The sequence below is a fragment of the Larus michahellis genome, chromosome Z (assembly GCF_964199755.1).
Source record: "Larus michahellis chromosome Z, bLarMic1.1, whole genome shotgun sequence".
Taxonomy (NCBI): domain Eukaryota; kingdom Metazoa; phylum Chordata; class Aves; order Charadriiformes; family Laridae; genus Larus; species Larus michahellis.
Window position 1 is genome coordinate 83415158 of NC_133930.1, and position 20347 is coordinate 83435504.

Sequence of the window (20347 nt, forward strand, 5' to 3'; positions counted from 1 at the left end):
CTGTTTTAAATAACATGTTCAACCCTTCCTGGTGTCTTTTCTGCTGTCTAGTATTACTGATACCTCACACTGCAATACCACAATGGTGATGCGATATAAAAACCTCTTATAGCACAAAAAAAGACTGACTTTCTCTAATATGACAGCTTTTCAAATGAAAAGTTCCTGCTTTGCAGGGTTGTCAACAGGTTTATTTTTAAATTAATTAGATCCTGCCCCTTGCCATTCCCATCTCCTCTACCCTCTTCGTAAAATTTGAGTTTCAGATAAATGAAGAATTACAAATAAAAAACTTCACTTATATATATGCAGAAGTGTTCTTCTGCAACTAAGTTTGATTTTTCAGTGAAATAGATCAGCTGTCTACTCATTCTACTTTTACTGCTCAGAATTAGAGTAATAAATTTTTCTTTCTTACTGATATGTGAAGTTTCGAGGGCACAATTTTAAGTGTGAAATCAATTAAAAGCATCTATTTTTTTCATTCATTCACACTAGATATGTGACATTTCATGGTAATTCTTGACAGAACATTGCAGTCATTGCTCATCTGAAAATAAATTAAAAAACATGTGGAAAGTCAAGAAAAAGGACCTTAGGAAAGTCAGCTATTTTTGACAGTAAGTTAGCTTCTGTGAAACAAAGCCTTGTCTTTCAGAAAGTGTTTACGATCTATGAGAAAAAAAAAATATATCCTTGGGCTAAAATGTTTATTGGCACCTTGGAGTCTGAAGAGAGCAAGTCAGGCCTGTGGTTTTTTGAGGGCACTTTATCATCGCCTGCATTCTCAAAGGGATCTGTGAATGAATAGAGCTGGATTACTCAGCCTTCTATTCCACGCCTATTCCTCTCCATTTTCCTTGGCAAGACTGAGAGCCAAGCTATTTTTAGTTAGGCAGTTTTCTATTTTTAGACAAATATCAGTTAAGAGACATTTGTTAGGAAAAATTTAAAAAAAGAAAAACACAAAAGGGGGAGGGGATGAGGCTTCCCATCTCATATTGTGAAGCAAGCCCTTCAACCTGTAACTCCAGGCATTTCAGCTGCTTCCAATCTTGGAAAAATAAAGAAAATTCAGAGTTCAGGGATTTAAAAATAAACCTGCCCTCTGGCAAACAGACCAAAATACAACAAGCTGTTACTATGTGAAACAGTGACTACAAAAACAAAGAACATTCTCCAATGACTAGATTGGGATAAAACTTTGGAGCTATTAAGTTATAAGAATGTTACACAGACATGTAAGATTTTTCCAGCTTCTCAGCCAGATATATCATGTTTTGGAGAAAGAAACAGTGATCTGCGAAATAGACCTTGCTCTAAGAAATACAGATTTAAGTTCCCAGTTTGACAAAGAAAGGAACCATGAAACACATTTATATTCTGCATGTATCTTTCATCTTTGTCATCATAGCATTTTTACAACAATCTTCCAAAACATTCCTAAGTTATTAAAATATTTTTAAAATTACTAAGAACAAAATACTAAAAGAAAAATAACATGGGGAAATGACCAATAATAAGAACTGATCCTCAAGAAGTAAAAATCAGGAGGTTCAGAGCTCCCTCAAAACACAATGAAAAGAAGCTTTTGCTCTTCCATGTGCTTCAGAGTAACTAACTTTGCATCCATCCTACTGTTCTCTGTCCCTATTCTCTTCTTCCAGGTACGGAAAAACAAGCTATAGGGTGAGCTACTTCACTTTCATCTGTGATACATTAGGCTTACAAACAATGTTTCATGTTAACCAAATCCTTGTCGCAAATAAATCATAGTGGTGGAAAACTTTTTTTTTTTTTTTTTGAGAGAGAGAGAAAGCAAAACAAAACATCTCATTATGCAACTTTCCCTTAGCTGCATTTTTCACATACTGGACTAATTTGAAATATCTTATGAAAAAAAAAAGTAGTGTCAAACTTGACCCTCTACCTTTCTTCTTCTAGGCTGCAAAGCATCAGAAGTCTATCACTTATTAGAGGCACAGCAACAGATGCTGCAAAATTATCAAGGAGAGCTTAAACAATAGCCTGTGGATGGAAAGATAGAGAGTCAAAAATCTCATGTGGATAACGGCGAGGAAGGGAATAAATTGCTAACTACTGGATGCAGTCGCGGGACTAATTTCAAGAGAGTCCCATTAACGGGAACAGCAGTCCTATTGAGGGACTACTTCGGACAAAATAGAATTGCCTTCCACAATTTTCCAGCTTTGAAATTTTTCTTGTGGTCTTGTAATAGCTAATATTTACGTAAACCCCAAATTGATGAAATAATAAGATTAGGTAAGAATATCAGCTTTTGTTTGAAAAAAAGATGTATTTCTAAATTAATTGCTTGAAAAAATGAAATTAAGATTGATAAAGTGGGAAGTTTTTTAGTGTTTTTGAAAATGGGATATTTTCCCCTCCAAGATCTTCTTGTACTAACCGTGGCTAGGAAAAACACAGAAAAAGCTCACATGAGGATATTAGGTTACAAATACATTTTCCAAAGGCTCAAAACTCAGAAGGGAAACAAAGAAAGACTGAAGGAATATTACAAAAACGCTGAAGAACTTGAAGCCAATCCCATGATTTTGTCATACATGAGGTTAGCAATAATGGTTTGGCTCATATTTACTGAAAATGAAAGAAGAAGTAAGCATTTAAAAAGCCTAAATCATCATCCAAAGGAAATTCTTTGGACAGTTGACCCTGTCCAGTCGCCTCCTGGCCTGTGGAAACTGGTAACAGTAGCTGTTTTTTTAACAAGCTGGTCTTCAACCAATTTACAAAGGAAATCAATAACGTATCCCCATTTTACAGATAGGGAAACTGAAGCATTAGGAGGAAATCTGAATTGTCCAAGGTCACACAACAGTATTTGGCAAAGCTATTAATAAAATCCAAGTCTCATGAGTGCTAGTCCAGGGCAGTATCCAATAGACTGTACTGTCTTTAGATCACCCTGAATAACCTTTCTTACATACAGGCTTACTTTCTATACTGTCCCAGATCTTCAGCCCATGGTAGCTGAAATAATTCCCCTGATTTCAACAGCTGAAGAGATGACTTGATGTGCATTTCACAGCTTGTTTATATGCAGTATTATGTTATGATGACAAGAGAAGAAAGTACTCTTATTACATTACACAAGCTATAACAGTTGCCTTACTTTTCCTAAAACAAGCACATTTAGAGAGTTATATGGGCTTATTTACTACAAATATATAGATAAGAGTCTTAATTGATATGAAGAGGCTTTCAGAATCTAATTAACCTCCCACCCAGCTAGTCATTAGCTCTGTAACCTTTAGAAATAATTGACAGAAGGAATTTTTTTTTCCTTTTCACCTCATTCAGAACTTCCACACCAAGTGACTAATCCTACCTGTGCCATAGGACCCACAGCACACCTGTAAGAACCGATGGGATGATGTGCAGAAAGTCCATCAGCTAAACAGGACTGCAGCATTCCTCTCAGGCACAACACACTGCCCAAGCAGCACGTCACATGCATGCACCTTTTGCGGCCTGAGTGCCACCCTCATCATCTCCAACCTTCTGGTGTGCTAAAGCTGTACAAACTTGAGTTTTAAGTCTCATGTCCCTCAAGCCTGTAGGAGACTTAGTGGTATTTCATGCCTCTGAACACTTTGTTGCTGGTCATACTAAAAGTAATCAGATTTTTAATTCAAGGTAGTCCTTCTACAAACCTGTGGAAGTATTCATTGTTATCTATCATTAGTTGCACGTTTTCATTACACACAGTCTTTTAGAGTAAAATGCTTTTTTAACAAACAATAACACACACAAACCCCCAAAATTCTGGATTCCACCAGTATTGTCTCTGCGTGTTGTAAAACACAAAGGATGTGCAACCTGCAGGGAGAATTTCACATGTCCACAAGCTCAATTCTTCCCCTTGGGGGAAAATGCTGCTGCAAATGGCACTCATCTCTCTTGCTATGTTCAGTTCATCCTCCCTCACCAAATACAGGAGTACACTTGGGAAGGGAAAATACTCTGGAAAAGGTCAATTCATCAGCAGTTAACTAGAGCAGTTATAAAATCATAGAATACCAAGTTGGAAGGGACCTCAAGGATCATCTGGTCTAACCTTTCTTGGCAAAAGCACAGACTAGACATGATGGCCCAGCACCCTGTCCACTGATTCTTAAAAGTGTCCAAAATGAATGATGTATGACGCTATGCAAAACAAGTTAAAAAGACAATGCTAGATGTTCATCTATGAAAAAGAATCTATAAATTGTATATTACTTAAAACTGTGACATATTATTGCAAATTAGAACTACTTTTTTTCCCCAAGAGCAATCATCATCCCCATCACAATGGCCCTAGGATAATTAGTCTCCTAGAGTAGCTCAGGGCAATTCTTGATGAAGTATTCTTCAGTATCACTGAAGAAAGCAAGAGTTCACCCAATGCAAGTTTCTTCAAACTTACCCAATTTCAACGAGAAAGGAGACAGAAAAGAGGACGGAGGGACATCAAGTGTAACGGAAAAGCGATCCCTAACAGGCAGACTGGAGGAGCAGGTGGTGAGACAAAAGACAAAGGAGAGTACAACTTAATGAGATAGGAAGACAGAAAAAGAAGTATGTACTGGAGTGCAATTGGCAAGAGGTTAATAAGAATGAAACTGATGATGAGTTGAAGATGAGGAGAACCTCAGACATGGTCAAAAGATGGTCCTTGGTACAAGAGGTATAAACTTTGTTTGATGGAAACAGGATTGATGAATCCTACATGGACCATGTTACTGTACCATCATCACCTTATTTTGCTTCCTGTTCTTACTGTATTATGTCTGAAGTAGGGCTGTAAATACTTTGTGGTAAGACCTGTTAGTATGCATTAGAATAAAGGAAAATTGCAAGAGTGAGTGGAAAGGTGGGTGAAAGGGCATAGTAGGCTTGATGAAATGCTTACCCCACAGAGTAAGATAATGTATAGCTGAGAAGCCAAACAACAATAAAGTTTTATTGAAGTGGGAGGATATGACAATGTATTGCAGGAGCTGACATCTTCCTACATGTAAAAGTCTATGTTGAGGACTCTGAACTCCTTCTATGTGTTAAAAAAAAAAAAAAAAAAAGAGAGAGAAGTAGATGAAGCCAGATGCCAGTAAAAAAGCCAAAGGCAGATAGCAAGAGAGATATTTCAGAAAAGAAAAAGACACTGAGGTCATGGAAGAGTTTCTTGTAAGATAAAAGACAGCTGCAAAGATCAGACAGATGTGTGTGCATGCATGCAAAGTTGCAGTTTGAAGTAGTGAACTTTACAAAATTCAGAGATCTGGTGGGTGATTAGCATTGATAACATAGAAACTCAGTTAACAAAGAGGAAAATGGAGGAAGTTTGTGCTGTTCCTCTTTTTTCTCTACCGGTGATTAGTGGTATGGCAGAGGGGAACTGAGGAGGTGGATGTATGTTGGCCAGAAAACGGAAGATATGGTTAATGGGATGAATTTGAAAGGGCTGACCTAGTAGGAGAACTTGAGTTAAAGTCAGTGACCACTGAATCATCAGAGGAATAGAAGCCAGTTGGAGAAAGAGGGACAATAAGAGCAGCAGGGTCAAAGAAATTGATGGAATGAGGGCTTAAAAAGAGCTGAAAGATGAAGTGGTTAGTGATTTGTGGGGGAATGATTTATGTGCACACAGAGCAAGGATCAGCGTATTAGACTCAGTGCCTAAGAAACAGAATGAAAACCAGGACTTTGAAAAAGCTCACTAGATGTCTGCTAAAGCTGAGACAGTAGCTGATGCTTTGACATGAAAGAAGTGACAAGGAAGGGGGGACACTGAGAAAGAAAACAGGCAGGAAGTGTTCACCTTAAGTCAGCAAAGCCTTGATGGCTTAGCTGAAGAACCACAGCAGACTTCTGTAATATTCTTAGGGTTGTAATTACATTTGCAGCCAAGATGCAAAACATTTCCCTGCATTCCTACTCTGAAACATGTCCCCTACAATCAAAGGGCAATGTCCTCTCTGAGCTCCGAAGTGGTGGGCTTACAATGCTTATGCACTGGATTCCCATCACTCACAGTAGCGTGGCAGTGAATATCACCAGAATAAGTTGTGTTACATCCACTTCTGTTTTAAAGAAACAAGGGGAGGATCTGGCCTCATTTTAAATAAATGAAAAAAATGCATAATGCACGTACTTGTCTGTTGTAAAACTCTGACATTTACTCTTCCCTATTTCCTCATTGCCATAAGAAAATTACTGCCTAGTCCTATACAACTGTGCTGATAATGTTAAACAACAAACCCATAAGGTAAGCTTTTTTTTGATAGAGCAGATAGTCACTGAATGTATTGACAAACTTCTAAGGACAGATTGGAACTCTAGTTGTAAAAACACCACTTCTGTACCAAAGACTGTGTACCAAATGCCACAGGATTTTGTAATGAGAGAAAATGTAATTGCATTTTAAAGTAAAGAATTACAAATCTTCTAGTAATTATAACACAGGATTTTGAATGACAGCTGCCGAATATATTGTTGTTGGTATTTACATACAGTACTTGGAAGTTTGCATAAAGATAAAATTAATCTTTTTTTCCTCAGTGTCGAAGGAACCAATTCCTGTGGTTCCTTCCATGAGGAACTCCACTCTGGTGAGACCCCACCTGTCGAGTACTGCGTCCAATTCTGGAGCCCCTACTACAAGAGAGATATGGCTGTGCTGGAACGTGTCCAGAGAAGGGCCATGACGATGATCAGAGGGCTGGAGCACCTCTCCTGTGAGGACAGACTGAGAGAGCTGGGGTTGTTCAGTCTGGAGAAAAGAAGGCTCCGGGGAGACCTTCTAGTGGCCTACCAGTATCTTAAGGGGGCCTACAAGAAAGCTGGGGAGGGACTTTTTAGGATGTTGGGTAATGGCAGGACTAGAGGGAATGGATTAAAACTAGAGATGGGTCGATTCAGACTGGACATTGGGAAGAAGTTCTTCACCATGAGGGTGGTGAGACACTGGCACAGGTTGCCCAGAGAGGTGGTGGAAGCCCCATCCCTGGAAGTTTTCAAGGCCAGGCTGGACGGGGCTTGGAGCAACCTGATCTAGTGGGAGGTGTCCCTGCCCAGGGCAGGGGGGTTGGAACTAGATGATCTTTAAGGTCCCTTCCAACCCTAACGATTCTATGATTCTAACCCTGCACAGGTTCTGCTATTCCTTAAAATAAATTACTGTACCCAGCAATCAACATGCACTTTTTAACTGAAGCAAACTTGAATGAAAGACTGTGGTGTGAGTGGTTTGGTGGGTGAGGACATAAAGGTTTCAGTAAAGGTTTCAGTTTTAAGAATCCGGTTAACTCTAAACAGAAGTCTCAGAATGAACTTTTTTTTTTTTGAGAACTAATACATATCATAAAACCTCCACACAGATTTTGGTTAAGATTCACAAAAATTGTCAGTGTTGTTTAAAATGGATACACTTGACCGCTGAATGCAAATATTCATGAATACACACTGATTTTTAGTTACCTGTGGATGTTGAAAAGTATATTTACTGGGTAATAACAGAAACACATTCAGCTGGTAGATAATTTTTGTGATCTAAAGAACTCAGATATACCATAACATGCAATGATAAACTGCATGTTAATCAGCTCCATTTTGAATGAGGCAACTGTAAAAGACCATCTCAGTTACACTTATTACATATAAATAAAATAACTACATGTGTAAAGGAAGTATAAGCTATTTGTTTAAATCATCAAATCAAAAGAGTTCAGAGAATAACAGTAACTGAACTTTACAATTCTCTTAATATTAGCCACACCCATTTTACATCATGACAGATGTAATCTGATCACATACCTGTAAGCTGGGTATAACCAAATTGCTTCATTTGTAGTGAAGTAAGTACTTTTAAGTATTTTTAAGTATTAAAATGAATGTAAAATAATTTTTTCTCTTGAAAAACAATGTAATGTTTGTTGATCAGAAGACACTTGGTGTCTTCTGATACTTCAAATAACAATTATGGCCTGAAGACTCATTCCTTCAGAAATGCTAAACATAATTAATCCTAGTAATTAAACTGAAAATGTCTGCTTAATAAAATTAACAGCTTTAGCCAGACCTACATGAAAATTCATGTAATTTTTCCATTTGAAAAGCAGTGGTTTAACTTAAAAGTAATTAACTAGATACTAAAGACCTACTCTTTTGATTTTCTTTGAATATGGATTGTTCAAAGATATTATACCACATTCTAATGACTGATAACACAGTTCAACCACAACCAAAAGTAACTAAATAGTTAATATTATGCTGAATGTGAACAGAAATTGGATTCTAAATTAAAGACCTTTACACAGTTGACAGTTATATTTCAAATTTTCATGTCTACCTAAAAAAGTTTTCTTCCTCTAATACTGTGCAGAAATCTGTGAGCATAGTGATATCCTTTTCTTCCACTGAAATATAGTTATTGAACAGTCATTTAGTTGAAAATGATCAGATTTAATAATACTGTCTGAATCTCAGCTGCTGTTGATTGCTCTGGGAGAACAAGATTAAAAACTTTTAAGTGTGAAATCTAGCTGTCTGAAAGTGAAAAAAATGGACTCCGTACAAGGAAAATATGTGTAATGTAGTCAGTTTAACTGATCAATTTAAATATTTAAATATGTAGCAGATTTATATCCTGTACCTAAAAATATATCCAAACTATACTAAGAGTCAAGACATTTCTGAGACTGCATACTTTCATGGACTCCATTTCTCTATTGCACTCGTAACTGCGATGTTAATTATCAAGTAAAGCCACGATAATATGAAACCTTTGTTCTGCACAAGTACTCCTTTGATCCTGAAACAGTACTGGCATTGGTGTGGCTTAAGTATTTTGCATCACAGGCAGAACACTGAAAAACGTAATAGCAAAACGATCAAATGACTGAATTCAGAGCTACGTAAAAACTACAAACATGCACTTAATTTGGCCTTTTCTGCCTATTGTTAGATTACTCAATTTAAATAATGTTTATTTCAATTACCTACTTTTATTTGGCCCCTTTTAGACAAGTGAAAAGGGATGCCCACCAAATTTTGGGTATAGCCTGAAAATAACACACCTGCATGCAAAATTGCCTACCAGCCTATCCAAACTGGCCCACTATTTTTGCAAGAAAGGGACTTTGTTTGTGCTGAGTGCTCTTTCTCAAAATCTCAGAGTTATAACAAAATAGACATTATTTTAAATTTTACATTTTCAGTCATGTTTCTTGAAAAAACATCATCCTCATGATCAAAAGTATTCATTCATTTTGAAGCAAGTAATAAATCCCTAACTCCTGGCTTACTCACCTATTCCCACAAGAAAGCCTGCAGGAAGAAGTAAAGATATCACAGGAAACTTTTCCTGCTAAGAATATTCTGGCTTTTTGCCATTAAAAGAGGACAGGTCATTATTTTGGGGACAGAATTTAAATTCTGCTGGACAGGACATGGGCTTACCAGAGCTAGGTGACAGGAAAGGCTTCATGTCTATACAGGAGATTGGAAGTAAGAGAGGAAAAGAGATGATGGAGAGGAGGAAGAAATTATGTACTTTCCTCTTAGTCTTAACTCACATAAATTTTTGTTCTGCTGTCAGAACCTTATCCTCTCCTGATGGGGAAGAAAATCTGCTGGGAGATCATGAAGGAAGCAAAACAGTATCATCCTATATGATGACATGAGGACAGACAGAAAAGCAATGTATATTTCTGGGTTGCAGTTTTTGCCAATTTATGGTGGTCTGTCTGTGACATCTTGTAACAAGTCTAATAATGTCTATTATACAGTATTTTTTCTCTATCAAAAACATTTTATATGTGATTCACACACTTACTTTCTTCCATTGCTAGTCTCAAATACATGACTAACCCAGGTGAAGATTCCAAAAGCACCAAAGTCCCATTTTAGACAACATCCAGATTAGTTAAAAATATGAAACTAACACCTTTAAAAAGATCTGAAGTAATCTAAGTGTATAGGCCAAGGCATTCAGTAGCATTTATGAATAAATTTTCACTGATCTTTAAGACAGGACCTCATCCTTCCAGTACTTTTTTAAATGATCCTGTTAGATGCCTAATCACTGACAGGAGTTGAGTAAGTCACATAAGCGATTTTTTAGATTTCACTCTGAGTGTTTTGCTATTACAACAAAATCATTGAAAGCTTCATTTATTTTGCATGGCTTGAATCTTAATGTGATTATAAATTAAACTGACTTTTCTGCAAATATTAGAAGCTTAATATTGAAAATCTTAAATTTTAATTAATAATTTTCAGTAATTGTAAATACAAGTTGCCCTACATAATTATTTTTTTTTAAATAATTAAAAGGTGTCTCTAGCATTCTGATAGTATTGCTTTGATCCTGTTATTATTTAATTATGGTAACAGCATTTTGTGTTGGGTAGCTGAAATGTTTGTTACTGTGCAGCTCATACATAAACTTTTCTTGCATTTTATTAAAACTCCTTCCTCTGTAAGTAATCAAAAAGCTAAACAAGTCAGGCAGTCAAATGCCTTAAAGCAGTGATTCTAAACCTTTTTCTTCCACATCCTTTACAATGCATTTTATTTCCTACTGGACGGAGGACATGATAACTTTTGGAGTGATGAGACAAGGCACACAATGTTTTCTGGACAGCATGTCAGCGAGAGTGATTAGGGGACAAGGGGGAGATTCGGCTGGGAGGTACTGGTCGAGGCACGGAGAGGTCTAACGGGACAAAGGGACAAAGCAGCACAGAAAGCTGGATGGCAGAGATCCCATCGCAGGAGTTTCCACTGAGGACGTGAGACTCAGCAGGGTAAAACCTACAGGTCACAGAAGACTGGATTCCCTACAGACTCTGCCGCACCATCTCCCACCCCAAAACCAACACTTGGTGGTCCCTGTTGTGCTCTCCTCCTGCTCTGACCCCTCCAGGTACATTCTACGACCCTTGAGAAAGATGATCAGGCCTCTCGCTTTGAGTACTTATGCCTCAGAGCAAAGTGAAAAAAGAATCCTCACAGAACAGAAAATCTTACCTCAACAATATCCGAATTCGTTCGACTCTCATGCGGCTCGTTGTACTCAGTATACTTCAGCAACACTTTGTCCATATCAGTGCTGGCATACTGGAACAGTTTGTTGGTGCTGTTGAAGATGATCAGAGCAATCTCACAGTCGCACAGAACACTCAGCTCATAAGCCTTCTTCATTAACCCAAATTTCCTCTTTGTAAATGTCACCTGGAAAAAGGGAAAAAAAAGGTCCATCAAAAATCCCCAAGCTGGTCTTTTTAGTCCTCCTTCTTTCTTTGGAAATATGACGTGTGACTGCTTTAGTCTTTGAATTGAACATGCTCAGGAGGCAAATGCATAAATATAAATATAGTTCAAAAATAGAATGTAAGTACGCCTGTGTATTATGTAAGTGAGGAAATATACCTAATTCTCACTGCACAAAACTCGAGTTACAGGTAAAAAGCATGGGATGTTTTCATTAAGTAGCACCATGAAGTGTTAATACTGCATCCTTCTCTGTAACTTTTAAATTCATATACTCTTTATACTGCATACGTCTTTACCATCAATATTTTAAAACTGCACCTCAGATTTGAAGCTGTAAATAGGCTGAACATGTGGATTCGAATCTTATTTCTGATAGTCATTGACTTTGATTCCATGCTCCCCAACTCCTCACAGATTTTTAGTGGAACAAATTATTTCACACCAAATTAAGCTGTGGGAAACAGATACTTTGTTCATATAAACACACTCACAATAGTTTTCAAGAAATATCTAGTGTTAAAAGTTCAAATGCTCATGTGAGAAATGAGAAATAGAAAGCAAGAATGAAGAATAGCTGTCCAGCAACAAATACCACCTTTGAAACAAGGTCTTTTCTAAACAAAGATACTTCAGCATACTTTATTTCGTTTCAAATTAGATGCTTAGAAATACGAACTGGCCTTTTGTTACTACAAAGGACTTTGGGTCATATTACATAGGAAAAAATAGGGATGAGCTTCTAAGTTCTCAGTGGGCTAGTTAATGCCCTGACATGATGCGAAAACTAGGCAGTATGAAAAATATTGTTACTCTGTACAAAACCATAATTTTCCACAGGGACTGTCTTGACAACGAAAGACCTGCACATCAAATAATTTTTTTTCCTCTTCTCTGCACTAGCTTACAAGTTCCAGTAAGACATGTGACTCAGAATAAGAAACTACCATGAGCTGTTTAAGCTAATTGTACGGTTGAATTTTATTCCTCCTTCTGTTTCTTCATATATGCAATTTCCATTAAGTGTATACGATGACTGTGATTTTTTTTTTTACGTCTATTTTTTTCTCTACTGATTTTCAGTGACAAGAATTTTTAAGATGAAAATATGGTTTTGCTAAGCCTATTATTAATCAAATTTAACATGTAGTCAAGGTATTTGATATGTCAAGGACAGGCATGCAACCAAGTTTATAGGTCTGCCTAATCCGGCACTTGTTGCTACCATTCCTTAATACCCATAAAGCAGTAGCACCTCTGCACTTTAATGCTGAGGCAAGAAGATTTGTCTGTACAGGGTTCATATGGCTGCTGTTTTATCTTGTCACACTCCTAATGCAAGTTAATGCTAACTGCGACCCCAGACTACCTCAAAATCCCAGCACGTCAGGCCACGGAAAACGTGACCTTTAAGTATTGCTAATCCCTGTTTGCTTGTCCCTCTCAGAAAGATGAGGCTCTGTGCCAATACTATGAACATTTATTCTCCCAAATGTATACTGAATGTTATTCCTCTCATTGTCATTTCAATCTCTTTAGCCTCTGTCAACAAACTGCTAAGAAAAAACGGATTGCCATTAAATACAATTATTCAAGCATTTTAAAAACACACTTTCCACAGCACTGGTCTCAAGTACGCTTAATTGGTAGTAAGTTATTTCTAAATTTGTCTGTCTCAATGGCTTTTGATATTTGGAATGAATAATGAGATAGGTAACAAAACTTCATTCCAATTCTCAAAAACACCCTAGTCTTTCAAACACTCCTTTCATGTTTTCTCTGATTACAGAAAATTGCAATGCATTCGTTGAAACATATATCTATATATAAAAGCATGTTTTAGAAAAAGCTAAACATACAGAAAATAAAATGTACTAACTCAACATACTTTTCTGCATCTAAAATGCCTTTCAATCAACTTTTTGACCACAGTGCTGTAGGTGGAGTGTCTCTGTACAGTATGGTTTCTGTTGCACATAAACCTCAGAATTTAGCATGTTACAGCTTCTTACCATCAAAGTACACTCCAGTACAGAAATATCTTTAAAGCCACTGTTTGTGTTTACTGTTAGGTGCTCCTGAACATTTAGAATAACCACACAGCTGTGCTGAACGGCACATACTTATTTCATAATACTTATCACCAGAATGATATTGGTTAGAGTTCCTTTTTGCGGAAAGTGAAAAGATCTTTTTTTTTCTCTTTCTTTAAAATATAATCTTAATTGCTCTGAATTTGATTTGTTTTTAAATCCTTGATCTTTCTAACATTTTCTAAATCTATCAGATAATGCTTTCTGTCACTGCTGATAAATGCATTTAAAAACCTGTATCTACTACTGTTTCTCTGGTGATCTGGAATATTACTTTTCTTTTTAAACTTGCCATTCATTATGGCTTATCTTTACGTATATACATTACATAGATATATGTATGTAAATTTATCATGCTTTTACAACAATGTATAGTACAGGTGAACTTGTATTTTCAAATGTATAGTGAAAGGTCAGTAACTTCAGGAAAGATTAAGAATACTCTTCAAGCCATTCAAAAACAATGATAGTTTTTCATACTTTCTTCTATGTGGCTACATAAGGAAGATGAATATACTTCTCTTCCATATGCTAAAATATTTTTGTGAGCAATATAAGTAGACAGCATCTTTATTACTTATCTTTTTTTGTGTCTCAATTTGTTAACTATTTGTTATGTTAACCATACTCACCCAATCTAAAAGTATCTAATAAATATTGGCTAAGGTAACAGATAATCTAGTATTGCAGAAATTTTTGCTGAGTGGTAAAAATGAGCACAAATTATTTAGAACATTTGGTCTCTTTTGTCTGGGTGGAAGGCAGTGTGCAACCTGTGCTTAATAAGCTTTGACTATACTTGAACTGACTCAGTGCCGACAATGAACAAGACACACACAACCCGCATGAACAGAAGTTTTTGAGTAGCTGTAGCTGCAGTACCAAAAAATCCAGGTGGTCCCATAGTCTTATTGTCATATACTGCATTAAAGTTCTCAGTCATGATAGCATCATATAACAACAGAAAATGTCATTTTGTCATTTGACATAAAGAACACGAGCAAAACTGAAAGAAAACACACATACAGTGAGACGATTCATCAACATATTTAAAAAAGGACATCCAAAAAAGTGCATCCATTTCAATATGTGTTTAACTTCTTTTCAGGAGCAAGAATCAAATCACTACATTTTCTTTCCTGATGACAGTAGTCAAGATATGATTAATTAACCCTGCTGTCTATACCACTGCTAATTTGTAGGTGGTTTTCTGTTCACAAATTTTCTCCTTTTCAGGAGAATGATAGGCAATTTAGGAAGTCCTTCTCTTTTGGGGGCATAATATTTTATAACGATGGTGCGAGAACTGGGGAGAATGAAAATGGAGTGGAGGGAGCAAGTGGAACAGATAGGAGGCCAGCATTCAAGTGTCTTTAAAACCTTTTAAAACATGTGTATATAAATCATAAGGTTTGAAACACTGACAATATTTTCTACATACTGTTATGAGGCACTTTTATGCATAGTTTTACATGTATTGCAAAAGGAGCAGTGTGCGGAGAGGAGCACGTTTACCTCTGAAACATACTAAAAAATAACCTAATTCCATCCCTTCATATTAACTGAAAACCCACTAGTCTATCACTATTTGTCTCAGTGCTATGGTTATTTTACTTATTTAAAGGTTATTTTTAAAAATTTGAGGGCCAAACTGCCCTCAGAACCGCAATGGCAGTACTGAGAGGGTAGGAGACTAAAGCCTGCAGTATTTTTGTATATGAAGACGCATAAATGCTGATGACTTTATAGAGGCCATAAGCAAATCAGATGCTGCTCTCAAGAATTGGGAAAACCGAAAAAAAACCAAAACCCAACAGTGAAGTAGGCAGCTTCCAACTTCCTTGATATAAATCAAGGCGAGCTTTTTATATATTTTGGATTAAATTCTGACTAAAGGTGAAACCCGCAGTATGTGCTAAAGGAAAGGCATTGACAAAAGAGGATTTTTAAAAGGACATTTTTCCACTTCAGCTCTGGCTGTTCTTCAACACCATGGAAACACCTCTCCACTAGCTCTTCATGCATAAAGCTGGAAGAGTATTCTGAGAGGTGGTTCATGGACTAGTCATTGCAATGTCTGTAAGTGGGGCTGCAAACAGCCCGAATTCAAGTGTGCATATCACACACTCTGATATGCTCCATTTAGAGGGGAACCTGGCCCAGAGAGCAGACTTTTTTGTTTACTCGCTAGTAGGTAAAACTTACCTAAATAAACTAGAAGGTAATGTTGCTTGGTTGCGAGTATAAATTCTTTCATGTGCTGAAATTTAAATTTAAATGTGTATGTGTGTAAATGGTGATAGTGGCCACTGGTAATAGTCTTTATTTAGCTGCATTTGTAACAACAATTATGTGTTTCTTATAAATGTTAATAGATCAGTGAAGGAACAGAAGCAGCGATAAATACTCCCATTTAATGAATGCAGCCTTCAGGACACATTATTTATCTTTGTTGCAATGGAGTTTTGTTTCTTTCTGTATTTTGTGGTGAGAGTTGGTTTTGGATTATTGTATTTTATTTTATTTTTGTTTTTAATTCAAGTCCTTCTAGTGCTTTTTCTGAAATCTCACACACTCCAAGAGGCTGAGCCATAACAGCACTCCGTATTTGTCACTAGCGTATGTGCTACCATTTTGTGTTTTCAAAGTAGCAGTCCTGTGATCTTTCAAGCAATTCAGTCCAGCCACTGGCAAAATATCAGTGTTCTGCTTACGTCTTCCTATCCTGATTATAAAGATATAGAGCTGCTGACATAGGAAAATGAGAGAAACAGGGCATTTGCACATAATCCTTCCAATATACGTTTCCTGCCATTAAACATGTATGAGTGACTAGAGAAAATCAGGGACCATTGATGCACAGAAGTATCTGTGCACAGACAGAATGTCTACGGACACTGCCTGGTCAAGAAGAAATATTGTTCTGTTTGTCCTTACTTCATCTGGAATGTCTAAATCTGACTCAGAGACTAGAGCAAGCACGGTAGGTAGGATGTATGTGACAAACAGAAGGTACTACATGAGCGATCTACCTAACTTCAAACATAATAAAGTCAAGTTGTCCATGTGCAAACCAAGGAGCTCTTGACTAAAATGTCACTGCCAGGCACCTAATCCTATCATATGTAGAAACCCCAAATAACTACTGGAGAGACAAGGGCTCTTGTCGTATCCTCTCTTCCCTTCCTCCTATTTGATTTTTGTTTAGATCTGTTTGTCATATGAAGAGGCCAAGCTGCAACAATCTTTACAGTAACCCCCAGTGAGTCTGTGAAGCAGCACCAGTGGAGGATTTGCCCGAGACAAACCTTCCTTTATACAATAACCGAGCATGCCATATTAAATGAAAGGCCCCTTAAAGAGCAGTGAAGGGCCTTCAGCAGCCTGCTTCCATGTTCTTATAACCCTCCAGCAAAACTTACAGGGATGAGACAGCAGTGATTTATGCTGGTAAAAGAGCTATTGTCCCGGATGAATAGTCTGGATAAAGAGGAGTTCTAAGCAGGATGCCCTAAAATTGCTATAACAACTAAAATATCCACGATCAATCCGTATTAAAAAAAGGGTTTTGTACTTATGTGTTACTCCCCATTTTTAGCATATTAGTACATAAATAACAGATCAAATACTTAAAATAGTGATATTATTCAGTCTGCCCAAATTCAATACATGATGGTGGATCTCTTATACAAATTTTTTCTTTGTAAGTAAAGAGAGGAGAGATAATTGGAAGATGTGTTAATTAACAGATGATATAGCAACTCATAAATTAGTAGGTTAGGCAATATCAATATGCTTCCCACTTTAACTTACAAATTAAGATCTAAAACCACACTGGAATGCAAGAGTAATAATGGTTAAACTCTGATACTTCATTTCCTTTTATTGAATCAGAGAGATAAGATTAAGTCCATAACATATAGATATACAGATAGGTACGTATTTTAAGCAAAAAAAATCACCTCTATCAAAAACACAATAGCTAACACAATATACAAGAAAACTGAGGGGTTTTTTTCAGTATGCTATCACCAGTTCTGGCAGGTACAAATAGATGTTTAGGGTAAAAAACATGTTTACTAGTTCTGTGCTGCTAAAATGTTCATAAGGTAAAGGTCAAAGAATATTTCATTCCCTGCTGAGCAAATGGTCAGGAAGCACATTTGTCTGCATTTCCTGTCATAACAGGAAGAGTGTAACTTCTTCCTCTCCACAATGGCTTCAGTTCTGCTTCCCACCTCCAGCTCTTTCTCCCCCAGGGCTTTCCGAACCATTCCTTGCAAGACAGCAAGGCTGTGCCTGTGTCTGCACTGGTTTTCAGCTCTGCTGTGCTGGCAGATGCCTCATTCACCACTGCGCTCTCTTTACTTAGGCTTCTTGCTCACACTTCAAATTAAAAGTAATTTGACCTAAATATTTACCTTATGCTAATTCACTCTAAATTATGCTCAGAACATACATGCTTGTAATACAAGCACACTTAACCTTAAATATAATACATTCTAGAAATTCACGGTTCAGTTCAGCAGCTCTCTTAAAACTTTACTTCTCAAGTAGTCTGGCATAATGTGAAAAGTGCTGCCAGAGTTGCACAGATCACTACAATTTAGAAGTCATGAAATCTTGGGCTGTATTCTTCGCTTACCGAAACCTAACATTACCTCTGAAAAAAACAGGACCAGGGCCTAACTGTAATGCTATATTCCAAATATATGTTTTATTGCGTGCAATTTAATGTGAATAAGAGAAGGAATTCAAATATGTAAAAGATAAAAAGCATGTGGTGTTTAAGACAAAGGTTCATTGAACAGAATGATGTTTAGTTGCATAGTTAAGCAGTTATGTTTTCATATGAAAACACTTCCCTGGGGAAAAAAAATAATAAAATCATAAGTTGGATAAAATGGAGACACCCCGTGAGGGAAGGCTGAAAATATCAAGAAATTGGTGAAAAAATTTTTCTATCATCTGTCTAACTTGTGCTCATTTTAGCACTAATATGCAAGGCTCTTCTGCCTTTCTACAGGGGAGTTTCTGATTCAGCCGATAGTCTCTTACTCTTTCCTTTTAAATAGAGCTGAAACACAGATAAAAATAGACACACGAGGCTGAAATTAGTTTTGAAACTAGCAGCATTAGGTATCGAAGTCAGTAGAACAAATCTAGGTCTTCCTGCAAACGGTCATTTCCCTCCAGGATATTCTTCCCCTGCCCCATAACCTCACTTTACTTATCTGCTTTAATTTGTTCTCTATTGAGCTGATAACTGCAGTAAGTCTTGGTTTATAGCTGTACAGATTTGCTGGAATCAAGTAATGGTAAAAAAGCTACGCATGAAAAAGTTAAACAGCAAGTGTTTGTTACTGTCGTACCCTATAGAATTGCACAGACCTGATACTTTAAAAAGACTGTCTTACTATTTAAGACCCGTAATACTGAAGTGTGCACTTCCTATGGTATTTAATAACACTGAAGCTCCCAGCAGTCCGTTACAAATTGAAAGAGATGTTTTAAACAGTATGCAGAATCATTAGCTAAGCTCAACTCGGTTTTAACTGTGATTCTGACAACAGCATGCTTCGCAAGCAGGGAAAAAAATGCAGAACTAATGAGCAAGACGACCAGAGGGATAAAAAATGGTGGATCACCATGTAAGACCTGCTATTTCTTAATACTAAATAGAAAAAACAGTGGATTAAAAGCAAGAGGGTGTTCCAGACCCGATACCAGAATGTCATTGGGTCAATACGCCCTTTTTCCTGGGTAAATGTACCTCTGGATTTAGCTTACAGACCACGGATTTAATGAGATATTTTGTAAGTGACCTTGTAGAACAGTAATACAATATCATTTACGTCATTACACCTATTTATTTTAGGCCTGGGTAGCCCTGCCTGGACTGTTGCAAAGAGAGTTCCAGATGATCCCAGCCTACAGCAGGCCACAAAAGGCCTTCATTAAAACTAATAAAATATTTCAAACTGATGAAAAACAAACTGAAAAAATACAAGGACTTTTCTGAGGGGGATGAACGCTGTTTTTCCTTCATGTGTTGACCATAACAGAGCTAGTTGAATTATTTCTTTCAATTAAGAAAATACACGAAAATAAAGTTCACTCATGTTTTTGAAAATGCCCTTCCTCTTTTGTTTTTTTTTTAAACAAACCAGAATTCTTCACAGCAGTCTTCTCCAATCTGCCCAATCGAAATATCTGCACTAAGAACTTGTAGTGGTCAGAAGCTTCCAACATCAGACGCCAGTGCTAATATTTTTAGCTGTTGGTTCTATTGGTGATGGAACTAATATCATGTATGCAGTCTACAAATATGGGCTGTTCACAAGGCTACCACGATCTTACGAGCCTCACCAACACCACCAGAGATTCGTTCCATGTTTTTGAAGACCATATTATCCAGTGTTGCAATAATAAAAATAAAGTCCCTGGTCACATTGGCTGCTTATAACAGAATTCTCTTGAGAGTTTTCATTTCCATTTAATATCATGATGGTAACTAAACTACACAAATAAATACACATTTACTCTAGCTGTGGCAGTTACTTATACTCCTTCTCCCTGTGGCTTAGAGCACAGTGAATGGGAATTTTTCAGATGGGCTTTTCTGAAACTTTCACAACTTTCAAAGAGAATCTGTGATCACTCACAGAAGATTCAAACATCCTTGCTACCTTTGTCACCACACGGTAACTATGAGGGCTAGGAAAATACAGCCAACTGTCAGCCCACATAAAACAACATTAAATTAATGGCTCCTCCTAGTTAAAAGCCTGAATTCTGTGCTCACTGAAGTCAATGACAGAGCTCTTATGCAGTCCAGGGTAAGAGAACTGGACCTCTAATGTCTAGGTTGCAGTAGTTTTCCTTTAACTTATCCCAAAATGTCTAAGTTTCAAATAGTTTTTGGAAAAGTGCAGATCATATCCCCCTGTTGCACATTTCTA

At 37.0% G+C, this 20347-nt stretch overlaps 1 protein-coding gene across 50 annotated transcripts in view; it reads right to left on the reverse strand.

Moving 5' to 3' along the window:
• Positions 1-20347, reverse strand: part of MEF2C (myocyte enhancer factor 2C) — a 139169-nt gene that overhangs the window by 54389 nt on the left and 64433 nt on the right. For all 50 annotated transcript variants that reach the window (XM_074570746.1, XM_074570740.1, XM_074570744.1 and 47 more), the window contains one exon: positions 11050-11253. In XM_074570746.1, the coding sequence (XP_074426847.1) occupies positions 11050-11253 (204 nt within the window). The remainder of the gene's footprint in view (positions 1-11049; positions 11254-20347) is intronic.